General features: G+C 41.7%; 1 protein-coding gene across 2 annotated transcripts in view; it reads right to left on the bottom strand.

Annotated features, from left to right (window-relative positions):
- The window catches only part of LOC118975412 (nuclear body protein SP140-like protein), a 77,827-nt gene that overhangs the window by 10,220 nt on the left and 48,346 nt on the right, over positions 1 to 19,261 (bottom strand). Inside the window, exon 13 of one of the 2 annotated variants that reach the window (XM_037029337.1) lies at positions 18,060 to 18,175. The exons of the other annotated variant lie outside the window; for it this stretch is intronic. Coding sequence (XP_036885232.1) covers positions 18,060 to 18,175 — 116 coding nt within the window. The remainder of the gene's footprint in view (positions 1 to 18,059; positions 18,176 to 19,261) is intronic. 2 annotated transcript variants of the gene reach the window in all.

The following is a 19,261-nucleotide window of genomic DNA, read 5'->3' as shown; positions in this document are numbered from 1 at the left end:
AAACCAGTTACAGAAGAGCACATAGAGAACAATTTAACCCTAAAATGGAAGAAATAGGATAAAATAAAAATTTAATAAGAATGGAATCAGTGAAAGTAGAAATAGAAAAAAAATAGAGAAAACCACAAAAACCTAAATCTGGCTCTTGGAAAAGATTAATAAAATTGATAAACTTTAACACAGGCTAGTAAGAAAAACAGATAAAACACACAAAATGCCAATATTAGAAGTCTAAGCAGGATCATCACCAACTGATCCTAAGGACAATGGAAGCCTTTGGAAAAACTATTGTGACAAATCTCTGAGTACAGTTTTGGTGATTTCAATAAAATGGGCCGAGTCCTTGGAAGGTACAAACTACAAAAACTCACTTGAGTTTGATGATTTGAGTAGGCTTATATCTGTTTTTTTTTAAGTGAAGGAGTAATTAACACTGAAAAAAGTAAGTATCAGGCTCAGATAATTTCACTGGTGAATTCTGCTAAGCATTGAACTAAGAGATGACACAGTTCTCCAAAGCCTTGTGCAGAAAATAGAAGCAGAGGGAAAAGTTTTACTCATCCCGTGAGTCCAGCCTACTGCAACACCAAAAGCAGAGAAAGACAAACTACAGCCCCATAACTCTCATGAATAGCAATACAAAAATCTTCACCAAAACATTAACAAATTGCATATAACAATGTATAAAAAAATTATCCCCATGACCAACTGGAATTTACCCCAGGTATGCAAGGCTGGTTTAATGTTCCAAATCAATCAATGTTATCCACCATATCAAGAGGCTGAAGAAGACAAATGGAGTGGTCATGTCAACTGATGCAGAAAGTTCATGTGACAAAATCTACATCCATTCATGTCCTAGCAAACTGGATACAAAAAGGAACTTCCTCAACTGAAGAAGGAACATCCACAAGAAACCTGTAGCTAATATTAGACTTCCTGTTGAGAAACTGCACCCTTTGCCCCTAAGGTCAGGAAAAGGAAAGATGTTCCCTTTATAAGTCCTATTCAATATTGTGCTGGAAGGCACACTAGAAAATGAAAAGGAAATTAAAACTATAGTTTGGAAGAAATAAAACTGTCTTTGCAGATGACATAATTGCTTATGGAGAAAATCCTAAAGAATTCTTCAAAAAATCTCCTGTAACTTAGAAATAAGTATAGCAAGGGCAATGGATATGAAACAATAGAAAAATGATAATGGCTTTTATACATGCCAGCATTGAAAAATTAGAATTCAAAATTAAATAAAACAATACCATTAACAATAGTTTCAATTATGAAAAACCTAAGTTGGTATTCAAATAAATGTGTACAAAATCTGTATGCAAAATGTTATTCTGGAAAGAAAAGATTTTTATTTTGCAAAATAGTAACTATTTCAATGTAAGTCTGCAAAGTATATTAACAAGTTAAAGTGTAGAGCTGAGTGGTAAAGGGCAATTGGAGTGAAATGATTTGTTTTTATACTGTAAAATTCAATTTTTCATTGTATTTTTTCATTACTTCTTATCCCCCTTCTAACCTGCTGCCCTAGTTCCCCACACTGCTGTCCATGAGTCCTTTATCCTTTTTGCTTAATATGATTTTTTAAATTTCAATAACTTGAACAATATCATTTCAAATTCAAAAGTACAAACATATAGATTAAAAATAAATAAAAAAATTGAGCCCTGGCTGGTGTAGCTCAGTGGATTGAGCGCTGGCCTGCAAACCAGACGATCGCGGTTCGATTCCCAGTCAGGGCACATGCCTGGGTTGCAGGCCAGTTCCTGGCAGGGGCCAGTTCCCAGCAAGGGATGCAGGAGAAGCAACCATACATTGATGTTTCTCTTCCTCTCTCCTTCCCTTCCCCTCTAAAGATAAATAAATAAATATTATTTAAAAAAATAAATTTAAAAATTGAAAACAAGTCTGGTTGATTAAAATTAAGCTTTTTTAATGTCACTTGAAACAGGAAGATGTAAAATAAAAAGAAAACATAGCTTGCATTTTTAGACAAAAAAGGAACAAGGAAAACAATGAGGAGTTCAAAAGTTAAAACAAGAAAAATTACAAAAATTATATTATGCAAAATCTTTGATGTAGATGAAACAATGGTGATATTGGACAGCAAAGGATCAAAAATAGAATTCAGCAAGAAACCCAAGGAAGACAAAGTGCCATAAAAGTTGTTAAAATCACAGAGAGAAAAGTTATGGTATGTAAACATGCACCATAACAGCACCAACAAAACAATGCTCATATTGATGTGATAGAAAAATTGATAACACAAATAAGGGTACAAATGTTTTATAAACCTTAAAGGAGACTGGAAAACCTGTTCAACCCCCCATGCAATTGAAAATGCAAACTAACAGGCTGCATCCCTTTATTCAGCTCCTTTGTGAAGTCTGTGTGTGAAGAGAGGGCTCCTCAGCCAGCGGAGGGAGAATGCAGTGGTTCAGCCACGAGGAAGGCAGTTTGGTAGCATCTATGAACAAGTGAACATCAGTACCCTTTGCCTGAACAATTCTACCTTTTGATGTATGACATAAGACAGGTACTTGTATACACGCAAAAACATAAAGAAATATCTCATTGTTGTTTTCGGAGTTTAGTGGTAACAGTGAAAAACTGAAAACAACATAAATAGATTAAATGGAACATTTAACAATTATGGAAAGCAGCTCCATGGAGCAGTACGCACCTTGTAATAAGAATGAAGTAGATCCTTATGTTGATTAATGTGAAAAAGCCTAATAACTTTAGTATTAAAATTAAAATCCAGGATGGTGTATACAATATAATCTCACTCAAAAAACAAGACAGAAATTATGCATTTAGAAAAACAAGTCATGTTTTCCTAACATGAAAAAATGTTAAGAATGCCTAACATGTTTTCCTAACAAGTCATGTTTTAATTTACATGAAAACATGCTTTACGTGCTTTACATGTTTTCATGTAAATGTATAGAAAAGACATAAAAGTCTGTGCCCAAAACACTCAGCAGGACCAAGAATGGAATCCACAGGGGGTGAATGGTGAAAAGAACTGCTTCCCTCTGTATACATCCCTGTCATTTGAAACTTCATGACAAAGAAAATATAATGTATTTCTTTTGGATTCAAAAAAACAAACAATTAAACTCATTAAGTAATGTAACTTAGTACTCATTACTAAAAAAAAGGTTGGGTTTCTAGCCTTCTCCTTGTCAGAGGTGGAACCCCCCCAGAGCAGAAAATCAAAGTACAAATGAAACGCCAGTCTGCACTGGTCTTTGGCATCTTGGTCCTTCCTTGTTCTTTGACTTCCTCATCAGGGCCCCGGAGGAAGAGCCAGACCCCCAGTCAGAGACTGGAATAGGCCCAGTACTGACCTGTACCCAGGTCAGGTAGGAGACCAAGGCACCCAAAGACAGATGTTTAGCCTGAATTTTACATTTTCTGAAGTACCCCCTTTGAAATGACCTAGGTTAAGGTGGAGGGGCCAGAGGAAAATGAGAGAGTTCAGAGGTCATGAGAAAATAACAAATCCCTTTCTCAAAGTCAGAAAGGAAGCCTGAGTCCAGAGGGGCCATCAGTAGGTGTAACACAAGTGTCCTCAGGGCTGTGGCTGCTGTGCTCACACTAGCGGCTGTCCCTGTGCAGTTTAAAGATCCAATTTCCTTATCGTATATTTCTGCATTCCATTACACTGCAGGTGAGTGTACGTGTAAAGCAGGACTAAGGGCAAGGTTTAGTTGAGTGTCTAATGACAGACAGTCAAGCAGCAGCACAGCCAGACAGGAAGTTAGATGAAGGGAGGCAGAGACTGACCTGGTCCTGAGGTTGCTGCCCGTAGTGGCCATCATCCTGCCCTGGGCCCTGCCAAAATCTCTGAACCCTCTGGTGTCCCCTCATCCTTTTAGCCTGGTTTCAGCCTGGTTTCAGCCTACCCAGCCTGAGCAGGAAGTCTGTAAGGGACTCACTCAGAAAGGCTCCACCCAAATGGAGAAAATAAAAGTGAAAGTAACTTTCCAAGTGTTGTCAGACATATTTCCCTCTTCTTGTAGCCCACAGTGGTTCTCAGCCATAATGACTGTGGCAACAGGAATGGAGGACAAAAAGGGACACTCAAGACCTGGAGGGTCAGGAATGGGGGACCTCCAGCAATGACCAGGACCAGCCCTCAGTAGTCCCCATTTTGGAGCAAAGATCCAAAAAAAAAAACAAAACAAAACCATGAGCAAACCCCACTGTTCTCATGACCCGATTTTTCAAGAGGGCACAGAGGAACAGAGTTAGGTGTCTGTGTTCAGACACTGGGCTGCAGAAGCACCATTCTTAGTTGAAAGGTTTCCATGTTCATTCCCTGAGTCTGACTCTCTCTGGCTGGGACTACGAGTTCTAGTCCAGTAGAATTTAAGATACAGGGAAAGGTTCTGCCACCCTCCACATATGTTCTTCCTTTCCCCGAAAGGAGTGAATATTAATCTGGACAGATTCCATACACTGATGAGGATGTTTCTTTCCCAGAGTACACTGTGTCCTGGTTTCTGCACACATAGAGGGTGGGGTCTCTCTCTCCAGCCCCATCACCCACCGTTTGGGGGTAGAAATTAGTAAGCTGATGCTCTGGTGGGCACAGCTGTCCTTTGCTCCTGACCTCCATGGTTTGTGAGACCCAGACAGGGTCTGATACAGACAACAACAGCTTTTTCCAGGGGCCCCCACCTCTCTCCTCTGTCCCTCAGCAGCAAGCAGACTAGGGCCCCCACTGTGCTGGATATTGGCATAAATGTGCCCGTTTTTCTCTGAGTCTGCTGATAGTCACCAAGATCACCACATGGATGATTGGTGGATGGCAGTTGGCTGGGTGGGAAATCCACGAGGGCCAGTCTCCTGGGTAGACACTCCCACACTGGGGCTGCTCTGACTGAAGGGAAGGAGACAATCCTGCAGGGCCAGAGAAAGCTGAGCAGGCAGCCCCTTCTGCCAACAGCAGTGGCTTCTGTGTGATCAAGAAGGCTCTGTGCAGCAAGCAAAGAAAATGTGATGCAGAAAATAACATCAGACCCACCTGGATGAGGACCTGGACAAGACCACCTGCAGAAGCAGGTTGAGCCCTAATGGTCCTGCTGGCCTGATGTAAAGAACAGATGGGAGTGCCTGGGACATCTTCCATGTGGCAAGGAGCAATGAAAATGGGGACCATTCCTGTTTTCTGGGAAGTTTCCCCAGCTACGGTGCCTGGAACCTAGAAAGCAAGAGAGGCAGCTACTGAGGAGGCACAAGGAGCAGAGGACTCAGAAGGGGAACAGGCTTTCTTAGCTTCAGCAGGAGCAGCTTCCAATCAGACTTCAGGAGTGGGCTGAGTCTCCAGCCTGGGAGACCCTGTGGGGACAGAGATGAGGCAGAGAGTCCAGACCTGAGAATTCACCAGCAGGAAGAAGTGGCAGCAGAAGCAACAGCAGCCACTGGGCTGAGGATGCCTTGGATGGCACCTCTGTGGATGTAGGAATGGAGAGGGTGGCACCTGGAGCTAAATGGGAACACTCAGGCCCCACACCAATGTCCCCTTCTAGAAGGTGGCCTATTAACCAGCAGGTCTTCTGGTTCCCATGGGCACCCTTCTCTCTGGGGAGACTCTCAGGCTGGGAGTTGTGTGAAAGGTGAGTCTGTTACCTGGTGGGTCTCTCTGGGTTCATCTGGCTGGAGAGGGTTGGACTAGGTGCTCCTCCAACCTCAAACACACAGGGAGAGCAGTCTGTGGTGTGTGGACTGTCTGTGTATTTGTGTGCTCATGGGTTTGTGCAGTTGATTGTAGCAACCTGAGGCCTTGTGGATAAGTCCAACTCCAGGGTTCAGGTTTAGGGTTTATATTTGGCACGCATCTAAGCCAGGTCCCGTGAGCCACCTTTTACCAGGAAGAAACTGGTATGTTGATCTTCATGTCTCTCATCTTTTTTGCCTGTCAGTTGGTTTGGAACTTATGTTTGGTGACTTGGGAAGAGTTTATAAACTCTTAAAATTTGCAGCTTAAAATTTGCAGTTCCTCTGTGATGTTCTTTTTCCCTGAAATTACCCTCTTCTTCCCCAGAAACTCTGGCTGCCTGTCCTTGCTGACCATGAGGAAAGTGGACTTCCCACCAAACCACTGACCATGACATGAGCCTGTGGCTGCTCTCAGAGCTCAGTGATAGTAAACTGGGGACATCTAGTGTTGGCTCCATGTGAGAATTGACTTCTATGCAGAATTTTCCTGTCTTTGTTCATTTTCCCAAAGTCTTAAGTGTTGTTCCCTAATAACTTTTTAAAAAGATTTTATTCATTTTTAGAGAGAGGGGAGAGTGGGAGAAAGAGGAAGAGAAACATCTTTGTGTGGTTGCCTCTCATGTAACCCTGACTGGGGAAATGGCCTGAAACCCTGGCATGTGCCTGACTGGGAATTGAACAGATGACCCTCCGGTTCACAGGCCGACACTCAGTCCTCTGAGCCACACAGGCCAGGGTTGTTCTCCAATTATTGCCTAGAGTTTCTAGCTGCTTTCTTCAATTGGATGGCTCAGTAGGAACTCACTCCTATAGATCAGAAGCAGAACTCTCATCCTCACTCAGAAGCAGCAGTCACCCTGCACACTCACAGGTCCAGACCTGTTCTGACTTCTGGAGATGCCCAGTGGGTGCAGTGCCTCTGAGCCCCTGCCCACCATGGAAGAGAGTGTGCAGAGCATCTTAGGCACATATTTGTTAGGAGACCCACAAGCCAGTCTAGATACACTTTGTACTTCTAGATACATGGGAGCAGAAACACATGCCTACTTATGGTGGGCTCCTCTATAAATGAAATAACAGCACAAAATATGGCTGGAGAATAAATAGGATTTTTTCTAAAATTTCAGTTGGAGGTAATACTTTACAAGCCATGTAGAATGATGCAAAATATAAACTGTTGCCAAGAAGACTAAGACTATTTGCTTTTTGTTAAAGGAAGAGATTGAATGATGGCATCAAATCTGTTTTTTTTTAACTTAATGGTTTATTTATGCAGTCCCTGAATTCTGACATGGACCCTTGTGAAGCCTTGCTGGGAGATCTACCCACCCACTTTACACAGAGATAATAGGAGAATATTGAGTCTCCTCAACAAATGGCACTTCTCTCCAGCAAAGCAGAGCAGTGTGTGAGCTGACGCCCAGAGAAGTCCCTCTGGGAGGTTTGGGTGATGGGTGGTTACCTAAAGCCCTAGGTCCTTGGGAGCTCCAGGTCCTTCCACAACCCCATGCTCCCCAGGTAAGACCACAGCTGATCTCCCGAACAAACAGCCCACATCCGAGACTAGGTAAATGGGACAGACAAGTATGACAGCTTAGTGGCCTTCCTTGTGTTTGGCTGTCCAGTGGGGTTGGGTAGACACTCTCCCTTCTAGCATGATGACAAATTCAGCCCTTTTCTCTACAGCACAGGGCAACTGAGCCACATTGAAGCCATTCCATTGAAAGGGTGCCAGGATCTATGGTCCCTATGACTGGCCTGGGACTGTCCTATGTCTCCTGTTAGCCAGCATGGTCCAGTCTGTGACGATCTTGGTGGTGTCCTCATTTGGTCATGGTTCCCATGGTCATCTGTCCACCTGCCTCTCTTTCAAAGACCCAGATTTCACTGGGTGGACAACACATACACTCTGTGTGCAGGAATGGGGGGGTGCTGTTAATTCAGATGCTGTCCCATCAAGAAGCCTGCCAGCCAGGCCCTCTTTGGGGAATTGATTCCTTGAAAGCAATTTGTTGAGCCATTAAAAAAAATTGGTTGGAAATACTTGTTTAGTGAAAATATTGGTTTGTGAGTAAGCTCTCCCATTTTATCAATTGCCTTTTCATTTTGTTGATTATTTTGTTGTTGTTGTTTGGAAGCTTTCTAGTTTGATGTTATCCCATTGATTATTTTTGCTTCTGGTGTTGGTGCTTTTGGTGCCACATGTATAAAATGATTGTTAAGACCAATGTCAAAAAAAGTTTCGGTATATTTTCTTCCCGCAGTTTTATGGTTTCAGGCCTTATATTTATGTCTTTAATCCAATTTCTGTTAATTTTTCTTAGAAGTATAACATAGGGCCCAGTTTCATTTTTTTTTTTTGCAGATGAATATCTACTTTTCCCAACATTGTTTATTGAAGAAGCTATCCTTTCCCCATTGAATATTATGGCCCTATTCTCAAATATTAGTCAAGTGCTTTTACATAAATTTATTTTTGGTCTCTTGATTCTTTTGTATTTGTCTATGTCTTGTTTTTACCACTTTACTGTTTTGATTACCTCAGCTTTGTATGATAGTTTGAATCATAAAATGATGCCTTCAGCTTTGTTTTGCATTTTAAGGATTCCTTTGACTATTCAGAATCTTTTGTGGTTCCATAGAAATTATAGGATCTACTTTTTCATTTTTGGAAAAATTTCCATTAGAATCATGATAAGGATTGCATTTCAACATATTTATGAATTGTCCAGCTTCTTGTTATTGATTTCTAGTTTCATAACATTGTAATTGGAAAAGACACAGTTTTTATTTCTAGAGTATGTTGAGACTTATTACCTAAGTTATGGTTTATCCTAGAAAATCTGACTTCCAGCAAAGATGGAGGTGTGGGTTGATACACTATGCCTCCTCTAACAACCAAAAGGAGGACCACAACAAATTTAAAAACAAAAAACAAGAACTGACCAAAAATCAAACTGTATGGCAGTCTGATAACCAAAGAGGTAAAGAAGAAGCATTCACCAGACTAATAGGAGGGGTGGAAATGGGCAGCCAGGGCTGAGAGGACTCACAGCAAGGCAGTGGCTGGCAAACAAGGCAAGGTGGTGGCTGGCAGAGCAGGTGGTCCCACATTTGTGTGTAGATAAACTGGGAGGAACAGACCACGCAACCCAGGGTTCCAGTGTGGGAACTAAAGCCTCAAAACCTCTGACTGAAAAAACCTGTGGTGGTTGAGGCAGAGAGAAAATCTCCCAGCCTCTCAAAAGAGTTCATTGGGAGACCCATAGGATCTTAGAATGCACGCAAACCCACCCACTAGGGCATCAACACCAGTAGGGCCCAACTTGCTTGTGGGTAGTGGAGGAAGTGAATGAAAGCTGACAGAGAGGTGAACAAGTGGTATTGTTCCTTTTCAGATCCGCACCCTGTACATGCAGCACCACAACACAGCAACATGCGTTGCCCTGCCCTGGTGAGTACCTAAGGCTCTGCCCCTTACTATGTAACAAGACACGTCCCCCCAAATGGCCAAAGTGAAAGAACAGACCAAAGCTACAGAAAAAGTATAACTAAGCAATGAAGAGATAGCCAACCTATTAGATGCACAGTTCAGAACACTGGTAATCAAGATGTTCACAGAACTGATTGAATATAGTCACACAATATAGAAAAAAGTGAAAGCTATGAAAAGGAAAATGTACAGGGAACCAACAGTGATGGGTAGGAAACTGGGACTCAGATCAATGGATTGGACCAGAAGGAAGAAATAAACATTCAACCAGAACAGAATGAAAAAACAAGAATTCAAAAAAAAAATGCGGAAAGGCTTAGGAACCTCTGGGACAGCTTTAAATATTCTAACCTCTGAATATTAGGGGTGCTGGAAGGAGAAAAGGAAGAGTAAGAAATTGAAAACTTATTTGAACATATAATGGAGAACTTCCCCAATCTGGCCAAGGAAATAGACTTCTATGAAGTCCAGGAAGCTCAGAGAGTCCCAAAGAAGTTGGACCCAAAGAAGCACACAACAAGGCACATCATAATTACGTTACCCAAGGTTAAAGATAAAGAATCTTCAAAGCAGCAAGAGAAAAGGAGACAGTTACCTACAAAGGAGTTCCCATAAAACTATCAGCTGATTTCTCAAAAGAAATCTTAGAGGCAAGAAGGGGCTAGAAAGAAGTATTGAAAATTATGAAAGGAAAAGACCTACATCCAAGTTTACCCACTGCAGCAAGCTATCATTTAGAATGGAAGGTCAGATAAAGCGCTTCCCAGATAAGGTAAATTTCAAGGAGTTCATCACCACCAAGTTCTTAGTCTACGAAATGTTGAAGGGACTTATCTAAGAAAAAGAAGAAGATAAAAAATACGAACAATTAGATGACCACAAACTCACAATTATCAATAACTGAACCTAAAAACACAAGCAAAAAAGAACTAAGGAAACGACTAGAGCAGGAACATAATCACAGAAATGGAGATCACATGGAGAGTTATCAGCATGGAAGGGGAGGGGCCCATGGGGGAAAAGGTGCAGCATAAATTGTAGGTACAAAATAGACAGGGGGAGGGTTAGAGTAGTACAGGAAATGTAGAAGCCAAGGAACTTATATGTATGACCAATGAACATGAACTAAGGGGGTGAAGAATTTGGGTGGGAGTCAGTATTCAGGGTGGAGGGTGATAAAGTGGGGAGATGGGACAATGGTAATAGAATAATCAGTAAAATATATTGAAAAAATGTGGCGTGCTTGAGGAAAATATGTATTATGTTACTGTTGGATGAAACAGGCATATTTTTGCCAGGTTCATTTGAGCTATGGTGTTTTTCATATCTGTCAGTTTCTTATTAATTATTTAAATGCTCTAATATTGTTGAGAGTACTGAATTATAGTTCTCCACTCTTATTAATTGTTTCTTCTTGTTTCACATATATTTTTTCCTTTCCTTCTCTTTCTTTTACAGTCTTTGTTTGTGGTTTGATGGCTTGTGGTTGTTTATTCTGACTCCTTTGTCATAATCTTTTGTGTATGTACTACAGGTTTTCTCTTTGTGGTTAGGATGAAGAAATTTTGTTTACTTCTCCCCACACTATATAAGGGTACTGATGTAACAATTTACATCTTTATAATATTGTGTATTCAAAAATAAATTATTATAGTTATGGATATTTCCAATATCTCTGCTTTAATTTTCTTTGCTTGTTTCATTGATTGGGATCCACTTATAGGGCAGATCTTATGGTTTTGTTTAGTTATGGATATTTTAATGTATTTTTTAACATTTAAAGTGTAGTTGTGAAGCATTTAACAGAATTACAATATTGGAGGATCTCAATTTAATTGCATATTTAAAACCACAAGGTGTTTTACTCATTTACATGTTCTTTTAATGATGTTGATTAACATCATTTCATTTTAGCTTGAAGAAGGCCCTTTAACGTTTCTTATAAAGCAGGCCTACTGGTGATGAACTGCCTCAGCTTAGTTGTTTGGGGAAAGACTATTTCTCCATCATTTCTGAAAAACAGCTTTGCTGGGTATTATTCTTGGTTGACAGATTTTTCCTTCAATATCTTAAACATATTGTTTCTCTTTCTCCTGGCTTGAAAGATTCTGGTAAGAAATGTACAAATACACTTATGGAGGCTTTTTACATGGGATAACTCACTTTTCTCTTGCTACTTTTAAAATTGTCTCTTTGTCTTTGACTTTCGGGCAATTTAATTATAAAGTGAAACACTGTAGCCCTTTTTAGTTTCTACCTACTGGTCCATTGGGCTTCATGAAGCTGAGAGTCTATTTTGCTCCCAGAACATGGGAAGTTTTCAACCATTATTGTTTTAGATAGACTTTCCATCTCTTTTACTTTTCTCCTTTTGGCATTCCCATGATGCTCTTATGTGTTACTTGATAATATCACATGAATCCTGTAGGCATTCTTCACTTGTTTACATCCTTGATTTCTTCTATGACAGCATAATTTTAAATAACCTATCTTCTAATTTCCTGATTTTCTCTTCTGCTTGTCTGAGGCTGCTGTTAAAGTTTTCTATTAAATTCATTAGTGTATTTATTGTATTCTTCAGCTCTAGAATTTTAGTTTAGCTTTTTTTTCTCGATAGTTTCCTTTTTGTTGAACTTTTCATTTTGTTCATTTTATTTAGTTTTCTTTTTATGGGTTCATGAACTTCACTGAACTTCTTTAAGGGGATTATTCTAAAGGCTTTGTCAGACAATTTATAGATCATCATTTTTAGGGGTAGTTATTAAAGCATATTAGTTTTTTTATAGTGCCATGTTTACACAAATCTTCATAACCCTTGATTCCTTGTGTTGGTATGAGTGCATGTAAGTAAGCAGTGTCTATTCCAGACTTTAAAGACTCACTTCATCATGAAAATGTTTATATCACTCAGCTTAGTTTTGAATAGAAGACACACAGAAGACTAGGTAGCATTCATGGGGGTGTGGGGCATGTTATCAGCATCTATGTTGGAAAAAATAATATCTGTGCTCTGAGTTTGGTGGATGAATGCTGGCTGAGTTGTGTGGTTTTCTGGGTCTGCTAGTTGGGCTTCCTGATCAGGTCAGGCTCCTGATTGTTCTCTGGGGCTTGATAGGTCCACTTGCTGAGCTTTGCCATCACCTCTTGTTGGGTGATGCTTCAGCCTGTATTTTGGGGTATGGAGGTTCCACTAGTTGGATTCTGCAATGTGTCAGGGTTACAGGCTCTGTTGGGCAATGGATCCTGTGTGGGGAAAGTTTCGGGATATATTCCCTAGTCTGATGTTGCTTCTGGATGGACTTCTTGTTCAACTGGGGCAACAAGAAGAGCTTCACAGTCATACTGGGACTGAGAATGTGATCTGAGATCTTGTGAGGCCAAATGTTGTTTCCTGAAGTTGGTAGTGTTACAGGCTTGCCTTCACAATAAATAAAATCACTGGCTGTGATCTGCTGTTGGACATGGTAACTGACCAGATTCTCTGACTTGGTAGGGCCTCCAACTGCATGATGTAGGTGGATGAAGAGTGGGGATAGGGATGATTCCACACCTGGGCAGCATCACTCTCCTTGTTCTCTCACTGGGCGGGTTATAAACTATACTCTATGACTGAGTGAGTTGACTGGGTAGGCACCCAGAATAGGTGAGGCCACAGGCTGTGTTAGTCAATAGGACAGCATTGTAGGGTGGGTTCTCTTGCTAGACGGAGAGCAAGATAAATCTAGCTCCATATATCACCTGAACCATAGGCTTGCTGGTGTAGCTGCCAGGGTTACCTGGCCAGGCATTTTAAACAGCCAGGACTGAGGCAACACTCAGAAATTGAGTGGGTCTTGCACATATGTTTTTCCAGTTGGCCGGGGTACTAGAATGGACTCCATGGTTGGTATGGTGTGACTTGGGATTGAAACCAGGTAAAACTGCCAACTGAGCTCTCTGGCCAGATAGAATGAGGGGCTCTACTCTGCAGATGGGAAGAACCACTAGTTGGGCTCTTTCTTTAGGGACTGCTATAAGCACAATGCAGTCAACCAAAGTCTGAGTGCTGGGTGCCCTAAGCCCCACCTTTGCTTGAGTTTTCATTAGTCATCAAGTAGGCAGAAATCACCTAGCTTGTGCCTAAGCCAGACTGCTGAATCACAGGGAGATGTAATGGGGATTATGACTCTTGAAACTTAAACCTTTGCAGGTGATATCAACCTCTGTCATTCCCCTCTCCACCTGAATTATGACGTTCTTCTCAACTTAGTATTTTTACTAAAGAAAACTTCAGTTTCAGAGCCTTCCATTTGGCCTTCCCTAGGATAGTCTTTGTCATTTCCTAGGTTAAGGAATGATAGAATTAAAAGAGGGTTGGCCAACTGCTATGCGTGTCCTGACTGTACCTCTGGGAACTTGAGAAATGACTTCTGGATGGCTGAATGGATCAAGTGGACTCAATGTTAGGTGGACATTACCTTACCTCCATAAGTGTACTCTAACAGGTAGTGTTTTGAGTCCCCATATGTGAACTGGGACACTGTATTAAAAAACTTTAAACTTTCTATATATTTTCTTTGTTTTGAGTATGGTTGCTTGACTGAATTGCCATAAACCCCTTTGGTGAAGAACTCAGGGAATAACTACTGTGTACATTTGCACCCACCTTTCTGATAAAAATTGCCCTCATTTCCAACAATAGCTTGTGGAGGAAGGATTAGCTGAGGTCTGTAAAGTAGGCAAGGAATATTGCCTTTTCTTTCAGGTAGTACCTGAACCATCTGACCATCTTTTAAAAATATCTTTTGGTGGAATACATGAAGCACTATCCTGTTGGCTGCTCTGTCTTGCCTGGGAGAACACCATCTTCTAGGAGCTATTTCTTTAGACATCTATGAGTCAGGGTTGTCATCCTAAGCTTGTTTCTCATTATGGAGATTACTCATCTTTCTCTGATAATTTAGTGCTGCCACTTGGCTTAAATAACTCTGGAATACTAACATTTGCTTTGTCACGAGGGAATCCAGGTCTGTACATGATTGCTACATTATTCCAGCCTACAGTCCCACCTGAGCATCTTAAGGATGCAGGTGCCCTCTTAACAGTGCATTCCTTATGCTCATTAAGGTGGTGTCTCTGAGGTCTCCTGAGGGCACCATCACCTGAAGGATGTGTTTTCCAGCTGTAGAAAGTAGAGCCGTGCCATCTTCCTAAGGGTTGTGAGTGCCTCAACTTCATTTTGCTGGCCCTGGCAAGTCTAGAATTTGTTCTTTCACTTTACCTAGTGTGCACGGTGCTTTATAGCAAGCTACTAAGAACCACCAAGAATCATTGCCTTTGGAACGTGCCAGGCTAATGAATCTCTGTGGCCCAGGAGAGTCTGCCTGTGTTGGCAGCCTCCACTGCCAATTAGTGAGTGGTACCTTGTAACATTGCTTTCCCAGGATCCAGTCTCACACAAATCTCCTAGACCTGCAGCTCTGCTGAACTGTTCAGCTAGCAGTCTTATCTCTTATATTCCTAGTTTAGTTATACTGAGAGAACAGTGCATAGTACTAAATGAGGGGTATGATAGGGATCTTTACCAATAGGGAGAAGAAACCATTTAGCAAGTCTGTAGGATCAGAGGGGTCCAGATTTCAGAGTTTCCGTGCATCTACCTAGAAAATCTCATTCTGAGTTTCAGGGCTTCATGCTTTCTTTATCAGGGCCTTGACTTTGACTCCAGAAGCCACACTGAGCTTAGAATTCAGTCTTCTCTGAAGTTCTATCATTCTTGAAATTAGGGGCTATGCTAGGCCTTCCTTGCTGCCTGCGTTCTAGCTGTAGGTGATAATCACTATATATAAGCTTGTCATGTACTCAATATTTAACACAAAACGGCCACTAAACAATACAGTTCTTATGGTTAAATTTCTCCCTTTGTGAATGCTAGACAGTTGTATCAGGTAGTATACATCTTCCCCTATATCACATTCAGTTTCTGGAGGTGAATGTTTTGGAACTGCACTATTTGAGTGCCCCAGGTACTATCAATATTCTGCCTGGAATCATCTGGCTAGACAGTGTTCCAACTCAGTACTCCATGCCCAAGGGCTGACTTGCTAAAACCATTATGTTAAGGTGGGTTCTGAAAAGCAAAGCCTGAGATAAAGTCTCTTGAATAGATTATTTATTGTGAGAATTCTCTCAGGAGGAGCAGGGTAAGGGATACAGGATACCATGGAGGAGAAAGCTAAGCAAGGATGTGGTCATGGCTGGACAATAGCTCTAGCCTGAGTCCCTGGAGGACATGGAAACCTGAGTCACTGCATATAGTTGTTTCAACCTCGGGGATGGGAACCAACCCCCAGGCCAAAGAGATGTAACTTTCAGGTGATTATGGATCTATTTGCCCAAAGCAATACATTGGGGAGAGGTGGCATGGGCAGCCCAGATCATAGCAGGAGGGGAATAAAATATCTGGCAGAACATAGTGTGATGTTTCAGGGTGCCAAGAGCATGCACTGTAGCAGTGCAGTGTTCTAATTTGTTTCATGAATAGTGAAGACCTTTTTGAAATTCTTCATAAATTCCTCCTGGTTTAAGTGTAATTTCTCACGCTACAGGAAAAAAGAGACAAAAATAATGATACTCATTATCATTGCCATTAGACACCTTGCAGTTGATAATGATCAGGACTCTTAATCATGTAAGTTTAAAAACGCACACAGCTAAGAGTAACTTGTTTCCTAAGAGCATGATTACTTCTTGTTGACTAAACAGAAATGGGAACTCATTACTACTCTTGAGGACTCTTACTCCTTAGGTTTGGGTTGTCTCTTTAAGTGAGAGTTAGAAAAATAACCTAAGATCTTAGAAACAATCAAATATTACAGATGTCTAAGTACAACCAGTGATCTTCCTTTCACACTGACGCTTCTATTCTCCTTTGGTCACCCTCTCAACTACATGGGGAATCACTTGCAAAAGACTGCATTCTGGGACTTCTGGGAGGTCTCATTAAGTATGATTGGGGAGAGGTAAGAGGAATAATGTGACTTTAGGATGCAGTCTCCTTTGTAGGTGTGGAGGAAGAAGGATGTGATTGTTCTCAGTGGGCACCTGTTGCCTTTACTGAAGCTCTCAAGGGGTTCTGGATGCAGGCACACCTTCTGACTCATAGTTCTTCACCTTGGTGAGCTTAAATCCTTCATGTAAAAACCCACTCACTTCCTGAACTCTTGCTCATCCTGGCTCATCATAAAATATGAGGAAAAAGAAAAAAATCCCCAGTACCAGGAAATGAGAGCAGAGAGACTCATGGAAAGAAAATGCAACAAATGCATGAGAGCCACTTACGCTGGGGTCCTGAAAAAATTTGTCCATATCCTCCTTAAAATCTTTCACTTTGCAGTATTTTTCCTTGATTAGTTTCTTCTTGATTATGTCCAACTTCCTAAGTTTCCCTAGGTATCGAGAAGCCTTTGTGACCTGGTGAAAAATACATCAATAGCAATTAGTAGGAGAGTTTTGACAGAGTTCAATGTCTTCTGTGGATTCCCATCAAATCCAGTAGAAATCCAAGGTGATGATAAAGTAGCTCATGATCTCCCTCCCAGGGGCTTCAGATCATAAATCCCACAAGTGCTCGTGTCAAGGTCAGGTAATATCATAGTGGCCTGTATTGATGTTTTTTCATTGTTACTCACATAATTTCCACGTGGAATATTTGGGAAAATGTTGCTCTCTAAATGGTGATATACCTTTAAGAGCAGGAACTCACATTTCTGCAAAAGAAGGAGGCAGTGAATGAAAAACAGCTTGGAGAGAATGAGCCCCTAGGCATGCCCAGACACATATAAGAAGTCCACATCAGTGTTCTGAAAGTTTCCCCAAACTGGTATTGCTCTTGACACTAACAGGTAATGAGTGTTTTTTCCCTACATGGGGTTTCTGGTATTCCGTGTGGCTGGGACACATTCAGAAGACCAGGCATCATTTGACACCCTTCCCCTCATCCTGTGACTGACTGACTTCTTACATGTGAACAGAACAGAAAAAGGCTTGAGGTCAAATACAACTCACCAGCTTCTCGTGCTTCATCTGCTTTTCCAAGACCTCAGATTCCCTGTAACACTGCAGACTTTGGGAAGAATATTCTATTGTGCAGAAGGTACAATTCCAACCATTCCTGAGATGTCAGATATAATGAGAAAGGGCAAAGCAAGAAACAGCCACCATCACTACAACTGCCACTGGTCTCTTTAAGGAATGGCCAGTAGGCACAGACGGGGTGAAGGGGACACCTGCAGGGCTCCCCACAATTCTCATGTGATACCCATAGAGGGTAACCACAGGGGATGCATGGGTCGAAGGCTGAGTCACGGTGGGTAGAGGGCTCTGCTCTCCCCATCTGAGCTGCTGGGAGCACAAGGAGCCTTGACCATCAACCTGAGAACCAGATGCTGGACCTTAACCCATGGGGACCTGAGGCCTTCATCACCCAGTTGGAATACAGTGAAATGAGATAAAGAGGCCATGTTTTCTTCCTTTCCTGAATAAGCACAGAATACATACAATCGACATCACCACTCCCATGAAAAGGGGTCTGTGCTGGGAAAGTTCTGGAAAGGACAGTAGCAGTGTGTTGGTGAAGAACCCAGCCCCTGGCCCCTGCTCCCTAGAGGAGAGAAGGGAACATTAACCTCTTTGCTGCTAGCTTTTTTCAATAGTTCCCAGGATCATGTTGGACCCTGTACATTAAGCCCCACTCTGTCCCCATCAGGAAACAAGGTAAATCTCGAAGGCGGAGGGTATATGGCAGGAGAATTGGTCTACAACAGCAGACGAAGGGCTGCATCTCACAAACCTCCTTGAGTCCACAGGTGGGAGGTGACAGTCCCCATGAAAGAAGCTTTGACAATTTTCACAGCGGAAGAGCCTTCCTCCATCCTGGCAGATCTTACATTTGTCTGAGTTTTCCTCCTAGAAGACAAAAATAATGTCCACATTCCCATGGGCTCCTGATGACAAGCACTGTGGGAATCTAGGGCTCATGGTCTTTGTGTGAACCTGCAGGGACTCTTATGTGTTTCTCTGAGCTGTGGGGGTTTCAGAAGAAGAATTCTTGGTCTGCTGTGAAGTTCAGAAAGAAGGTCCTATGTGATGAGAGTGGAGACGTTTTTTTTCTTATAAATCCAGAGGTCGACAAGAAAAGAAAAAAGCAAACAAAATATAACCAGAGACATTGAAATTAAGAACAAACTTTGCACTGGTCAGAATGGTCATCATAAACAAAGCAACAAACAGCAAGTGTTGGAGAGGTTGTGGGGAAAAGGGGACCCTAGTTTACTGCTGGTGGGTACAACCACTATGGAAAGCAGTATGGAATTTTCTAAGAAAACTAAAAATGAATATGCCCTTTGAGTCAGGAATTCCACTGCTGGGAGTATATCCTAAGAACTCTGAAACACCAATCCAAAAGAACCTATGCACCCTAATGTTCATAGCAGCACAATTTACAATAGCCAAGAGTTGGAAGCAAGCTAGGTGCCCATCAGTAAGTGAATGGATCAAAAAACTATGCTACATTTACACAATGGAATTCTATGCAGCAGAAAGAAAGAAGGAGCTCCTACTCTTTGTAACATCATTGGTGGAACTGGAAAGCATTATGCTGAGTGAAAGCCAGGTGTTGAAGGACAAATACCATATGATCTCACCTTTAACAGGAAGCTAAACAACAAAACAAACAAGCAAGCTAAATATAACCAAAGACGCTAAAATACAGAACAGGCTGACAGGGAGCAGAGGGGAGAGGGGAGAAGGGATGGAATTTCAGGGCAAAACGGGAAGGATTCACAGGAACAAGTATGAAGGACACATAGACAAAAACTAACAGGCGTGGAAATGGGAGGGAGGTGGGGAGACCTGGGGGGGTGGGCTGATATAAAATTAAAAGACAGAAAACTGTACTTGAACAACAATTAAAAAAAGGAATTAGGAACAAACTAACAATAGCCAGAAAGGAGTGGAGAGGGGTCAATGAGGGAAGGGTTTTCAGGAACTACT

This window comes from Sturnira hondurensis, unplaced genomic scaffold (assembly GCF_014824575.4).
Source record: "Sturnira hondurensis isolate 20B ecotype Veracruz unplaced genomic scaffold, ASM1482457v3 Scaffold0020237, whole genome shotgun sequence".
NCBI lineage: Eukaryota > Metazoa > Chordata > Mammalia > Chiroptera > Phyllostomidae > Sturnira > Sturnira hondurensis.
This window is presented reverse-complemented; position numbering and strand designations above follow the sequence as displayed.